The sequence below is a fragment of the Schistocerca cancellata genome, chromosome 10 (assembly GCF_023864275.1).
Source record: "Schistocerca cancellata isolate TAMUIC-IGC-003103 chromosome 10, iqSchCanc2.1, whole genome shotgun sequence".
NCBI lineage: Eukaryota > Metazoa > Arthropoda > Insecta > Orthoptera > Acrididae > Schistocerca > Schistocerca cancellata.
Genome location: NC_064635.1, coordinates 108,892,980 through 108,908,198, shown reverse-complemented (window position 1 = coordinate 108,908,198; position 15,219 = coordinate 108,892,980). Strand labels below are relative to the sequence as shown.

At 46.5% G+C, this 15,219-nt stretch overlaps 1 protein-coding gene across 2 annotated transcripts in view; it reads left to right on the top strand.

Annotated features, from left to right (window-relative positions):
• The window catches only part of LOC126106385 (connectin), a 749,467-nt gene that overhangs the window by 718,285 nt on the left and 15,963 nt on the right, over nucleotides 1-15,219 (top strand). For both annotated transcript variants that reach the window (XM_049912650.1, XM_049912651.1), the window contains one exon: nucleotides 9,456-9,681. In XM_049912650.1, coding sequence (XP_049768607.1) covers nucleotides 9,456-9,681 — 226 coding nt within the window. The remainder of the gene's footprint in view (nucleotides 1-9,455; nucleotides 9,682-15,219) is intronic.

Below are 15,219 nucleotides of genomic sequence, written 5' to 3'. Positions count from 1 at the left end.
ATAGTTCGTGCCTTTTGGCACTGTGTTGTGTAGACACTTACTTTTAATAACAAGGTTTGGTTTGAGAATGAGTAAGAACTCGACTCCGGAACCAATGCAGCCCCAGATTGTATATTCTGGCAGTGAGACGGACAAAATATAAATTTATAAAATTTTCATCATTTTATATTATTGCTCAAAATCTTTATAGGCTCTGTTTCTATCCTTGTTTCCCCAATCGCCACTGTTCTGCAACGTTCCTCATATTTTGCTTGCAACTAACCTGAGCGCTGGCAGAATTTTCGTTAAGATCGGCCTTATTAGTGAAATGATTTGAATTGTCGTGTGGCTAGGGTCTCCTGTCAGGCTTACCGGTCGCCTGGTGCAAGTCTTTAAAGTTGACTGCTGTGTTATGCTTACAAGGACTTGTAAATAATTTGCCCTTAGCGTTGTCTTGTAACATTACACCTGATGGTGAGCATTTGTTAGCCTGAAACTGTTCGTGACATTGGAAAAATGAAAGTATTTTACAACTTTAGGGGTTTACCTCCATATTTACTAATGATAGTTCAGTGGAGATGCACTGTTCGTACGAACTCTTGCGAGAATCAGAGTGAGGCCGCGAGTAGTGAGTGTAACGGATGGAGGATATGTCGTCAGCATGGCGCCCCAAGTTGGGTACTGGTTGGACGGGAAGTGTGCTCGAATAGCCGATACAATTAATGTGGTCGCTCGCGGAAAGCGAGAAATCCGGTTTGGAGTCCCGTCAGTATCGAACTCATTTCAGTGACCGATTGCAGCTAAGATCTCAGTTTCAATTTCGTCTTATCATTGTTTTATTTACCACTCATTAACTCGGTAAAACCGTGTTTGTTCAGAATCCATACTTGCCGCTGAATACACACATCAGAAAAAGTTTTGCATCACGTCGGTTCCGAGAGTTACACAATCTGTAAAGAAAATTGGAATAGAGATCAACATAAGCATCAGTTACGCCCTTTTTATTGCTCATGAAAACCACACATTGAATGTTGTACCAACACACAGTGAGATCTTCAGTGGTAATGGTCCAGACTGCTGTACACACCGGTACCTCTAATACCCACTAGCACGTCCTCCTGCATTTATGCATGCCTCTATTCGTCGTGGCATACTGTCCAAAAGTTCATCAAGGCACTGTTGGTCCAGATTGTCCCACTCCTCAACGGCGACTCGGCGTAGATCCCTCAGAGTGGTTGGTGGGTCACGTCGTCCATAAACAGCCCTTTTCAATCTGTCCCAGGCAAGTTCGATTGGGTTCGTGTGTGGAGAACATGCTGCCAACTATAGTCGATCGATGGTGTTATCCTGAAGGAAGTGATTCACAAGATGTGCATGACGGGGGCGCGAATTGTAGTCCATGAAGACGAATGCCTCGCCAATATGCTGCCGATATGGATGGCATTCACGTATCGTACAGCCGTTACGGCGCCTTCCATGACCACCAGCGGCGTTCGTCGGCCCCACATAATGCCACCCCTAAACAGCAGGGAACCTCTACCTTGCTGCACTCGCTGGACAGTGATTCTAAGGCGTTCAGCCTGACCGGGTTGCCTCCAAACACGTCTCCGACGATTGTCTGGTTGAAGGCATATGCGACACTCATCGGTGACAACAACGTAATGCCAAACCTGAGCGGTCCATTCGGCATGTTGTTGGGCTCACCTGTACCGCGCTGCATGGTGTTGTGGTTGCAAAGATGGACGTCGCCGTGGACGTCAAGAGGGAAGTTGTGCATCGTGAGACTATTGTGCAAAGTTTGAGTCGTAACACGACTTCCTATGGCTGCACGAAAAGCATTATTCAACATGGTGGCGTTGCTGTCAGGGTTTCTCCGAGCCATAATGCGTAGGTAGCATTCATTCACTGCAGTAGTAGCCCTTGGACGGCCTGAGCGAGGCATGTCATCGACTGTTTCTGTCTCTCTGTGTCTCCTCCATGTCGGAACAACATCGTTTTGGTTCACTCCGAGACGCCTGGACACTTCCCTCGTTGAGAGCCCTTCGCAATGCGGACGCGGTGAAACCGCGATATTGACCGTCTAGGCATGGTTGAATTACAGACAACAAGAGCTGTGTTCCTCCTTCCTGGTAGTATGACTGGAACTGATCAGCTGTCGGACCCACTTAGTCTAATATGCGCTGCTCATTGTTGTTTACATCTTTAGGCGAGTTTAGCGACATCTCTGAACAGTCTAAGTGTCTGCATCTGTGATACAATATCCACAGTCAACGTCTATCTTCAGGAGTTATGGGAACCGAGCTGATGCAAAACTTCTTTTTATGTGTGTATGTTGTCCGTTCTTGAGTCGTCATGCGTACCGTCGCATATCAGGCGGTGCACACGATTCAAGAGTGTGAAGTGAAGCCTGAAGAATTACATGCTGTCCATTTCTCTCGTCAAGTATTCTAAATCTCGCAGCACCTTACCAGGCCGCCTAGGAGTACTCAACAAACTACAAGAGAAGAACGAGCGTAGTATACTCTGAAGGTGAACCGTCGGCATACAGACAGCTGATACAGCTAGTTGCGGGGCAGGTCGACGAACCAGATTCGGGCTGATTCCGTAAAGCGGATAGAACGCTGTCGGTCTGGTCCACCCGTCGGTCTGAGTGTGGTTTTGAGGCGGTTTTCTATCCACGTTTTTTTTCCAAATGCAGAACGGATCGTCAGTTTGCGTTTCATAAAATACGTTAAACAGGCACCCGAATGCAGTAGCACGTATGTTTCCTCTATTACGTTATCTGATGACTGTGGCTGCAGGAAGGTTATGATGCGACATAGTTAAATTAAAACTAAATTTTACAGATCATGAAAACAGCGAACCACATACGACGGGATAAATGCTAATAAACATAGATATGACTAAATTCCACGTGCGAAATATGCCAAATAGCAGCGTAGTTAGTATTCAGCGACAAAGTGTTGGCTAGCCTACACAAATTTAGATAAATTTGTCACGTAATCGTCGCTGGTCTCGACAACCTATCTGCAACAGACAACACACTAATACATCGAAGTGATGCTGGAAGGTGACAGACAACCCACTTTTCAAATAATTTTTTGGTTTTATAATTCTGCGTTTTTATCAAGTCTGGCAGAGCGTCTTTTGTCTTGCTGTATTTTCTCATGTTTCTCCATTCCAGGGTGGAAGATCACATCCCGAACGGAAACTGAGTGTATTTTGTTTTCATTTTACTACATTTCAGCACACCACGTACCTAAACATTTGATGATAGCTGGATTAAATGAGTATGTGTGTAATTACAAAGGCATGCAACTCGGTGAATTTCAATGGATATCCTTGGTTTAGGTAGGTCTGTTTCAGCAGTTGGAGTTTCAAAACTAGCCACGCAGACGATGCGTCATTGCATTGCCTTCAAGGGTTTTCGTGACGGATCCCCTCGCAACTGGTCCCTTTCAACCACGCGCGAGTGACGCTTTTGGTCAAATTTCAGACGTAGAACTGATGGAAAATTTTCCTGGCAGGTTAAAACTGTGTGCCGATCCGAGACTCGAGCTCTGGGACTTAGCCTTTCGTAGGGAAGTACTATACCAACTGAGCTAAGGAACCACGGCTTCCGACGTGTACACAGAGCACTTTCCCGCGAAAATCAAACGTCCCGAGATCCAGCTCCGTTCCGGCACATACTTTTAATGTATCAGGAAATTTCATATCAGCGCACACTCCTCTGTAGAATAAAAATTTCATTCTGTGAACTTTATTATCATTTAATTAAATTCGGATGGTACAGAACTTGTTTCTACACCCAGTCGCAATTCACTCCAGCCAGTGTGATCCTGATTTCATTTCAATCTCCCTCCCTCCTACCCTACAGTGCGACACTCAAGCCACTTTCGGCAACTCAACTTTGGCCAGAAAAGGGTGATTCATATTTCATATCTTCCGTTATTCCATGAATGCCTGAAACGTTGCGTGTGAGTGTATGTGCGTCCATGTTGCCCTCTGATCCAACCTAACCCTAGCTGAACTACAATGATGAATAGTGTTACGATTTTAGACCAGTTCCAAGTTTAATGCGGTTCAGGAGTACGCTCTACTCTGTAAATAAAAGTCCTCTCACTCTGAATTTAGTTCGTTACACTTTGCGTCAATGTGCAGGTGATGGTAGTACACAACCGCAACTGCGAATACATTACATCTATGACATACGTTACGGCGAGGATCCACAAATGTCGTTCGTACGACTAGGTGAATCAAGAAGTTGCGAGTAAGAGGTGTGATTGACGAGGGACACCGAGGTGCAGTGATACGTTGAGAAGGTGGGTCGGACGGCAGGCTTGTTCGTGTGGCCGGGACGGCTAAGACAGCCGTTTTAGTGATGCAAAGCATCTGGGTTCGAATCCTGTCCTGCACAAAGTTTCGACCTTACAATATGTTTATGACCTCTGTGGCTGGGAGCCATGATTTCCCACGTACCAGTTTTCCGTTCGGACCCCCTTCCCTTTCGGCACCGGTCCTCTAGTGATTGTGCTTCAACCCTACGTCTCCGAACGAGTGCTGACGCATAAAGGCAAGTCAAGGCCCTCACACTGCTAAGAAGTCAATCCTTGCTGCGCACAGTCTGAATGTCATTCCTATAGATCAGTAAATAGGTTTCCGTCTACGCTGGCTCAAGTAGCCAAAGTTTAAGTATAACTACTCTGTATTTTCCACGGCTTAGAAGGCGACATAAATTAAATAGAGTCGAATAATATAAAATTCGTGATTCTTCATTGTTGTTAAGAATAGACGAATGATGCATTTCATGTTATTTGAAGGTATTGAATATGTATTGCCTTCTTAGCTGCTGAAAATATTTTATGTTACGTGATCAGGTATGATGATCAAAACTTGTACAATAAAGAGATATGTATCAACAGTTCTGGGTAGTAAACCATGATAAGAGCTGTAAAATTACCGTAGTCTACCACAGACCATTAGAGGTAAGAGTGGGCTACAGTAGTTTTCCTAGTATTGTTGATTAGTTAGCATCGTACCATCGTTACCTGTATGTTACATATGTTGCATATCTATTGGGCGTTACCTCATGTCGATAGCTTTGTTTGGGTACGTGCTCAGTGTGTTAGTACACTCATGCTCATAAATTAAGAATAACTGCAGAACGTGGTGCCTCACAACGTTGCACTACACAAAACTGGCGCTAATAGCATAGCCACATAGGGAACACACACGACACAGGTCTGTAAGTCCACAGTTTTGGTGATAAGTTGAGAAAACCCTCCTGAAACACGTGTGCTACAAGACGCCACTGTTTGCCGCGCTTATACCCCGACACCAATATGGGATATGATCACAATGCACACGTAGACAGGCCGCACAACGGGTTGGCATACTCTGGATCAGGTGGTCGAGCAGCTGCTGGGGTATAGCCTCCCACTCTTGTATCAGTGCCTGTCGGAGCTCCTGAAGTGTCGTAGGGGTTTGAAGACGTGCAGAGATACGTCGACCGAGAGCATTCCAGACGTGCTCGATAGGGTTTAGGTCTGGAGAACAGGCAGTTCCCTCCATTCGCCTGATATCTTCTGTTTCAAGGTACTCCTCCACGATGGCAGCTCGCTGGGGCCGTGCGTTGTCATCCATTAGGAGGAAGGTGGGACCCACTGCACCCCTGAAAAGGCGGACATACTGGTGCAAAATGACGTCCCGATACACCTGAACTGTTACAGTTCCTCTGGAAAAATTTAGGGGTGTACGCGCACCAGTCATAATCCCAACCCACACCTTCAAACTACGACCTCCATATAGGTCCCTTTCAAGGACACTAAGTACCACAGTGCTCAGAGTCACTACACACACAGCCATACAGGTTCCTTTCAAGGGCTTTAAGGGATTGGTATCCGGTTCCTGGTTCATGCCAGATGAAAACCCGGCAGGAATCACTGTACAGACTATATCTGCACTCGTCCGTGAACATAACCTGGGACCAATGTTCTAGTGACCATGTACTATGTTCTTGACACCAGGCTTTACGAACTCTCTTGTGACCAGAGGTCAGTGGACTTCACCTTGCAGATCTCTGAGGGAATAAAACATGTCTTTTCAGTCGTCTGTAGACTGTGTGCCTGGAGACAACTGTCCCAGTGGCTGCGGTAAAGTCTCGAGCAAGGCTACCTGCAGTACTCCGTGGACGTGTGCGAGCTCTGATTGTGAGATATCGGTCTTCTCGTGGTGTTGTACACTGCGGATGTCCCGTACTGTAGCGCGTGGACACGTTTCCTGTCTGCTGGAATCGTTTCCATAATCTTGAGATCGCACTTTGTGGCACACGGAGGGCCCGTGCTAAGACCTGATGTGTTTGACCGGCGTCCAGTCGCCCTAGTATTCCACCCCTCATAACGTCAACAACGTGTGTTCTTTGTGCCATTTTCAACACACAGTCACCACTAGCACGTCTGAAAACGTCTGCACACTTACTCGCTGCACCGTACTCTGACATGCACCAACACACCTCTGCGTATGTGGACCGCTGCCAGAGCCACCGTGCGACGACTGGAGGCCAAATGCACCGCATGGTCATACCCCGAGTTCATTTAAACCCACAAACCAGAGCGTTGTTTCACCATGTAGCAGCATTAGACTTAATTTTAAGAGCTTTATTGTAGATTCGCTTAAAAACTGGAAGTAGTATACTTGCTAGAATCTGAATGAGATTGTACAAAGGGCCACATAACCTACAGAATAATTTTGTTCTACGTAGTTATCCTCCTATGCGTTACTTGAAAATACAGTATGCTTTTAATTTTATCGGCTTTTGGGACGTGCCCATACATCCATCTCAATAGTGTAATGTCAGATACGACGATACGAACGTAAGGACAATACAATACCCAGTCCACATGTGGAGAAAATATTCGACGAGCCAGGAATCGAATCCAGGCTCCTTAGGTTAGCAATCCACCGCGCTAGCTGCCCATATGGCAAGGCGGGAAATAGGTAATATTAACCGAAAAATTGAATTTCACATTACTTAATTCGAGTTTTATCCGAAATTGTCAATTTTTAACATGTTGCAGATGGATATTGCAGCAAGTATCTAAAAAAGCAGTACATACACTCCTGGAAATTGAAATAAGAACACCGTGAATTCATTGTCCCAGGAAGGGGAAACTTTATTGACACATTCCTGGGGTCAGATACATCACATGATCACACTGACAGAACCACAGGCACATAGACACAGGCAACAGAGCATGCACAATGTCGGCACTAGTACAGTGTATATCCACCTTTCGCAGCAATGCAGGCTGCTATTCTCCCATGGAGACGATCGTAGAGATGCTGGATGTAGTCCTGTGGAACGGCTTGCCATGCCATTTCCACCTGGCGCCTCAGTTGGACCAGCGTTCGTGCTGGACGTGCAGACCGCGTGAGACGACGCTTCATCCAGTCCCAAACATGCTCAATGGGGGACAGATCCGGAGATCTTGCTGGCCAGGGTAGTTGACTTACACCTTCTAGAGCACGTTGGGTGGCACGGGATACATGCGGACGTGCATTGTCCTGTTGGAACAGCAATTTCCCTTGCCGGTCTAGGAATGGTAGAACGATGGGTTCGATGACGGTTTGGATGTACCGCGCACTATTCAGTGTCCCCTCGACGATCACCAGTGGTGTACGGCCAGTGTAGGAGATCGCTCCCCACACCATGATGCCGGGTGTTGGCCCTGTGTGCCTCGGTCGTATGCAGTCCTGATTGTGGCGCTCACCTGCGCGGCGCCAAACACGCATATGACCATCATTGGCACCAAGGCAGAAGCGACTCTCATCGCTGAAGACGACACGTCTCCATTCGTCCCTCCATTCACGCCTGTCGCGACACCACTGGAGGCGGGCTGCACGATGTTGGGGCGTGAGCGGAAGACGGCCTAACGGTGTGCGAGACCGTAGCCCAGCTTCATGGAGACGGTTGCGAATGGTCCTCGCCGATACTCCAGGAGCAACAGTGTCCCTAATTTGCTGGGAAGTGGCGGTGCGGTCCCCTACGGCACTGCGTAGGATCCTACGGTCTTGGCGTGCATCCGTGCGTCGCTGCGGTCCGGTCCCAGGTCAACGGGCACGTGCACCTTCCGCCGACCACTGGCGACAACATCGATGTACTGTGGAGACCTCACGCCCCACGTATTGAGCAATTCGGCGGTACGTCCACCCGGCCTCCCGCATGCCCACTATACGCCCTCGCTCAAAGTCCGTCAACTGCACATACGGTTCACGTCCACGCTGTCGCGGCATGCTACCAGTGTTAAAGACTGCGATGGAGCTCCGTATGCCACGGCAAACTGGCTGACACACGGCGGCGGTGCACAAATGCTGCGCAGCTAGCGCCATTCGACGGCCAACACCGCGGTTCCTGGTGTGTCCGCTGTGCCGTGCGTGTGATCATTGCTTGTACAGCCCTCTCGCAGTGTCCGGAGCAAGTATTGTGGGTCTGACACACCGGTGTCAATGTGTTTTTTTTTTTCCATTTCCAGGAGTGTATTTACCATGTAGCTCTGGAAATCACTGTTTCCTCAAAGAGGAAATATACCCAAACAAAAAAAAAAAAAAAAAAGGAACGCGAAACAGAAACATTTTAAACATCGCTTCAATACTTGTATAAATAATGTCTGTGTTATTCATGAACAACCTTCGCATTTTTCAATAATATTAGGAAACTGTTACCTTTGATCATTGTGAACAACGTTCCACTGAATGCAAAATAACTGTAATAACTACGTAGATCCTTTATGTTTATGGATGAAATGTGCACTTGCATCAAATGTAATTGCTTTGGGTACATAAACGTGCCTCAGTGGTTAGACACTGGACTTGCGTTCGGGAGGACGGCGGTTCAATCCCGCGTCCGGCCATCCTGATTTAGGTTTTCCGTGATTTCCCTAAATCGCTCCAGGCAAATGCCGGGATGGTTCCTTTCAAAGGGCACGGCCGACTTCCTTCTCCGTCCTTCCCTAATCCGATGAGACCGATGACCTCGCTGTCTGGTCTCCTTCCCCGAAACAACCAACCAACATAAACGTGCAGTAGTTATGCGATCAATTAATTTTTATTACTTACGAAATGCAATTTTTATTTGGTAAGGATATGAAATACACAATGGACTACACCTAGTTATGAGTGGTTCTGATTACGTGCAAAGCAAACAAACAGACAAACAAAATACAAAGAAAAATCACCGGCTCACTGCTTCTCCTACACATTCAGTTATTTTCTTTCCCTACCAGTGCTACCAATGCAATGGGTAAAACTATCATTTACTACGTCATTTATGTACCGTACCGGAACTACCGAACCATATTTTTGGTACAGCTTAATTCTAATCGTGTTTTGTCCAAATACTTACTAGCTGTGTGTCACTAATTTCTTTGAGTGTGCTAGTTAGCCTTTATCGAGTTGGAACTTGGGCTTTCTTGTCGCAGGTAACAACCTGCAGTGCGACTGCCGGCTCTCCTGGATGTACACGCTGCGTAACCAGACGGAGAGCAAGCAGGTGCGGAACTCCCTGGAGGAGCTGACGTGCGTGCTGCAGGAGGACGTCAAGGGGCCCGCCGAGGGCGGCGAAGAAGACGACGACGTCGACGACGAAGACGACGGTGGCGAGGAGGGCGAGGGCGGCCGCGGCCGGATGGCCAACGATGTGGGCAGGTCCGTCACGAGTCTTCCTCAACCTTCCATCGCTTTCATCCCAAACTTTCTCCTCAATCTGACAATCATCTTCTGTGGTCCTCACCATCTGATCATAGATATACAAGGTGTTTCAGTAAGAGCTATAAAAATTTAACAGGACGTAGAGAACGCTCCACTGAACAATTTGAGGTAGGGATCGTAGGGTTCAAAAAATGGTTCAAATGGCTCTGAGCACTATATGACTTAAGATCTATGCTCATCAGTCCCCTAGAACTTAGAACTACTTAAACCTAACTAACCTAAGGACATCACACAACACCCACTCATCACGAGGCAGAGAAAATCCCTGACTCCGTCGGGAATCGAACCCGGGATCGTAGGGTCGGAGAAGAAAGATTAAGGACATAATGGGCATAAAATCACACTCCTGTGTGTACCTGTTTATTTATAAGTACATTGGTTAACTAGAAGTACCTTCATTGGCGCAATGAACGTACCATTTGTACTGTATATTACATAATGTACTGAAACTGACGGTCACCAACCTCAATGCAAGCAAGATAACGGAGAAGAAGATTCTGGCACACCCTGAGAAATATCCCTGGTGTGTTTCGAATCATATCACATACAGCTACAATTGAGGAGCACCAGAACAAAACCCGATATATCCACTTTTGCTGTATTCATGTGTTTGAGCTGTAAGGGGGAGATATGGGGGTAATACATGCTGCCACAAAATAATTTTCAACACAACGCGACATCAAGTGTTTTATGGTGTGTTTCTTCTTTTATAGCTTGTGGAGCCATTTAGAGATCACTATTTGTTACTTTCTGCATTAACAGCAAATGCGGATTTATCGGTTTTTGTTCCGGCGCTCCTCAATTCTGGCAACTAATTCCATCTCAGTATTCACTGGGATCTCATAAACAAAGAGCTTAAGATATCCCTATAGGGAATAATGAAGGGGATTCAGGTCAGGTGACGTCGCAGGCCATGGAGTAGGACCTACCCTTCCAATCCAGCGACGAGGAAATGCTGCCCCGGCTCTGCTTCATCGTATTGTACTGTACATCTCTGACAAGGGAATCTCCCCATCGCACCCCCCTCAGATTTAGTTATAAGTTGGCACAGTGGATAGGCCTTGAAAAACTGAACACAGATCAACCGAGAAAACAGGAAGAAGTTGTGTGGAACTATGAAAAAAATAAAAAAAATACACAAACTGAGTAGTCCATGCGCAGGATAGGCAACATCAAGGACAATGTGAGGTCAGGAGCGACGTGGTCCCATGATTAGCGTGAGCAGCTGCGGAACGAGAGGTCCTTGGTTCAAGTCCTCCCTCGAATGAAAAGTTTACTTTCTTTATTGTCGCAAAGTTATGATCTGTCCATTCGTTCATTGACGTCTCTGTTCACTGTAATAAGTTTAGTGTCTGTGTTTTGCGACCGCACCGCAAAACCGTGCGATTAGTAGATGAAAGGACGTGCCTCTCCATTGGGAAGCGAAAACATTTGATCGCAAGGTCATAGGTCAACCTATTCCTCCACAGGAAAACACGTCTGATATATTCTATACGACAGTGGTGACGACATGTGCGTCACATGACAGGAATATGTTGTCGACCCACCTAACTTGTACACTTGGCGAATGGGTAGAAAGATTCTTCCACCTTGCCCGATTTAGATTTTCTTGTGGATGTGATAATCACTCCCGAAAAAAGTGATGAAAACATAAGAGTTTGTCACATAAACTGCAACAAATGAATTCAACAGTTTCATAGCCGCACAGTTTTCACAGTGCTCTGTCAAAACATACGTTTTTAACGTTTTCAAATTTTTCCGTGTGTAGACCGTCAAATCGAGCATATGTCCAAGCAAATCTGAAAACATGTCCTAGAATTCTGGAGAGCGAAGTTGATTATGTGTGAGTGCCTGAACTTTGATAATTGTCTGAAAATAAAAAATTAAACTTTTCACTCGAGGGAAGACTTGAAACAAGGACCTCTCGTTCCGCAGCTGCTCACGCTAACCACGGCGCTCCTGAGCTCACATTATCCTTGATGTTGCATATCTCGCGCATTGACTACTCAGTTTGTATATTTTGCTTATTTTTTTCGTAGTTCCACACAACTTCTTCCTGTTTCCTCGATTTATCTGTGTTCAGTTTTGAAAGGCCTATCCACTGTGCCAACTTATAACTAAATCTGAGGGGGGTGCGATGGGGAGGTTCCCTTGTGAGTAAAGAATGGGTCTATCATTGATTCATAGCACGTTCTGTCGTGGGAAAATGAATATACGATACAGCATAGCTACCTTATGGACAAGTAAAGTAAACAAAACCTGCATCATGAATTGCTGCTAATCAGGCACGTACGCCTTGCTTCCTTGCAGGGAATAATGTGCATGTAAGTTAGCAGCACAGTAGATATAAACTTCGGCATATGTTATTCCTTCCGCAACTACACTCACGCTCATAAATTAAGGATAATTGAAGAATGTGGTGCCACACAACGTGGCACTAGACAAAAATGGCGCTAATAGCATAGGCCCATAGGGAACACACGCGACTCAGATTTTTAAGTCCACGGTATGGGTGATAAGTTGAGAAAACCGTTCCGAAACACATGTGCTACAAAACGCCACCGTTTTCTGCGCATGTACCCCGACATTAATACGGGATATGATCACCATTCACACGTACACAGGCAGCACAACGTGTTGGCACACTCTGGATCAGGTGGTCGAGCAGCTGCTGGGATACAGCCTCCCATTCTTGCACCAGTGCCTGTCGGAGCTACTGAAGTGTCCTAAGGGTTTGATTATGTGCAGCGATACGTGATACGTCGACCGAGAGCATCCCAGACGTGCTCGATGGGGTTTAGGTCTGGAGAACAGACAGACCCATTCGCCTGATATCATCTGTTTCAAGGTACTCCTCCACGAAGGCAGCTCGGTGGGGCCGTGCATTATCATTCTTTAGGAGGAAGGTGGGACCCACTGCAACCGTGAAAAGGCGGACATACTGGTGCAAAAGGACGTCCCGATACACCTGACCTGTTACAGTTCCTCTGTCAAAGACATACAGCGGTCTACGTGCACCAATCATAACCCCACCCCACACCTTCAAACCACGACCTCCATACAGGTTCCTTTGAAGGAAATTAAGGGGTTGGTAACTGCTTCCTGGTTCACGCCAGATGAAAATCCGGCGAGATTCACTGTTCAGACTATACCTGGACTCGTCTGTGAACATAACCTGGGACCACTGTCCGAATGACCATGTACTGTGTTCTTGACACCAGGCTTTACGGCCTCTCCTGTGACAAGGGGTCAGTGGAATGCACCTTGCAGGTCACCAGGTGAATAAACCATGTCTGTTCAGTCGTCTGTAGACTGTGTGTATGGAGACAACAGTTCCAGTGGCTGCGGTAAGGTCCCGAGCAAGGCTACCTGCAGTACTCCGTGGCCGTCTGGGGGAACTAATGGTGAGATATCCGTTCCCTTGTTTTGTAGAATGTGGACCCGTACTGTAGCGCTTGATCACGTTTCCTGTCTGCTGGAACCGTTGCCATAGTCTTGAGATCACACTTTGTAGCACACGGAGGGGCCGTGCTATGACCTGCTGTGTTTGACCAGCCTCTGATCGCCCTAGTATTCTACCCCTCATAAAGTCATCAATATGTGTTCTTTGAGCCATTTTCAACACACAGTCACCATTAGCACGTTTGAAGACGTCTGCACACTTACTCGCTGCACCGTACTCTGACATTCACCAAAATACCTCTGCGTATGTGGATTGCTGCCAGAGCCACCGTCCGACGACCGCAGATCAAATTCACCGTATGGCCATACCTCGAGGTGATTTAAACACGAAAACCGACCACCAGAGCGTTGTTTTACCATGTATGAGCATTATCCTTAATTTATGAGCACGAACGTAGAAGGCGGATCACAGCACGTGGCTCCAACTTGGCGGGATTTGCTACCGACGTCTTTCACGCAACGTACGTACTACAGAGTTCCTGCAATGCTCGGATGGTCAGGGGACCTCCCTCTCCACTTCTCAATGTTGCCAACCGTCAGAAAGGAAAGCCCGCAACCTGTTGTGGTCGCCGTACAATTACTTTCTGCATATGCCTCGTAATCGCCTATCGACGCTTTCAATGGACGCCCGCTCAGTCTTTCCTGATGTGCCGCAGCTGTAACGGCATCACCGACAAACTCGTTTCCACATCGAAGTACACTGTCGGTGCTATGAACTTTTTATGTATTTTATGTATTTGACAGGCCAGTGTGGTGCCGTTGTTTTATAAATGGAGTGTGCTGTCGTCATGGTCGTGCGATTCGTGAAGAGTGATATTATTGCCGGAAGGTATATTAAAAATTGAACTCTGGTTATCATGTTCTTGTACTTCTACAATAGTTGTACAGTCATGCGGATAAGCATAATTACGTTTTTCCGCTTGTATGTTGTAGATCCGAAGATTACAGCTAGACTGTTGGAACCGGGCATTTAGGAAATAACTATGTTTCAACACACGATCTTGGGTGCAAAAATTGCCGTTTATAACATAGTACATAATTTGAGAATGGCAAGCATCTGAAATACGATATTGCAGTGCCTGTATTATACTGATTACGATGCAAATTTCCTTTGGACATGCATTCATGTCCAAAGGAACGAGCACTGCGGCTGCCACAGCCGTTACGAAACACATTGACTGAATTCACTATTGCCAATACGAGCTACTATCAGCTGTAGAATGGAAAGACGACTATGAAAATTTGTGCCGGACCGGTAGTCGAACACAGATTTCCCTCTTGTCGCGAGCTGTAGCGTAGACGCATGGTTGACGACATGTGGAGCTTTGCGTTTGGCTGTGAGTCTTGCACGGATAGCCGAATGGTAAAGCGACAGCTCGCGATAAGCGGAAAATCCGAGTTGGATTAGCGATCTGGCACAAATTTTCGCTGTCGTCATTCCATTCTACAGCTTATTCGCAGTTGCGAGTTCATTCAATGAGCATCTGAAACTGTTGCACTGCACACTGTATTCAGTGAGATTCAGTTGATGTCCATACGAAACGTAGTCCACTTTATGAACAAATCTACACTGAAGGAAAAAGGTCGCAGCACAAAAGGTAATTAGTGTAGAATAATGAAATTTCAGAATATATTAGTCTAGGCAACATGTTTAAGTGATTAACACTGCAAGGTCGTAGGTTAATGTAAGAAAATGTGAAATGCTGGTACGTTAATAGCCGGTGTAACTGCAAGAATGTTCAATGCAAACAGGCAAATGTGCATACATTGTGTTGTAAAAGTACAACGTGTCCGTTTCTGGGATGGATTTTCGTGCCTACTACAGTAGATCGGCCAGCAAAGCACCGTTCATGCTGGTTGTGGATGACTCTGGAGGGTCGAATCACTTTGCTGACGTCCAGATTTGCGGTCAGGGGGCGTGGGGTAACCAACAAAGTGCTCCTCTTGTCATACGAGATCGCACTCCATAACTTCATGTGTGGCTCCAGTGTGTCAAGTATGCAGTGTGTCAAG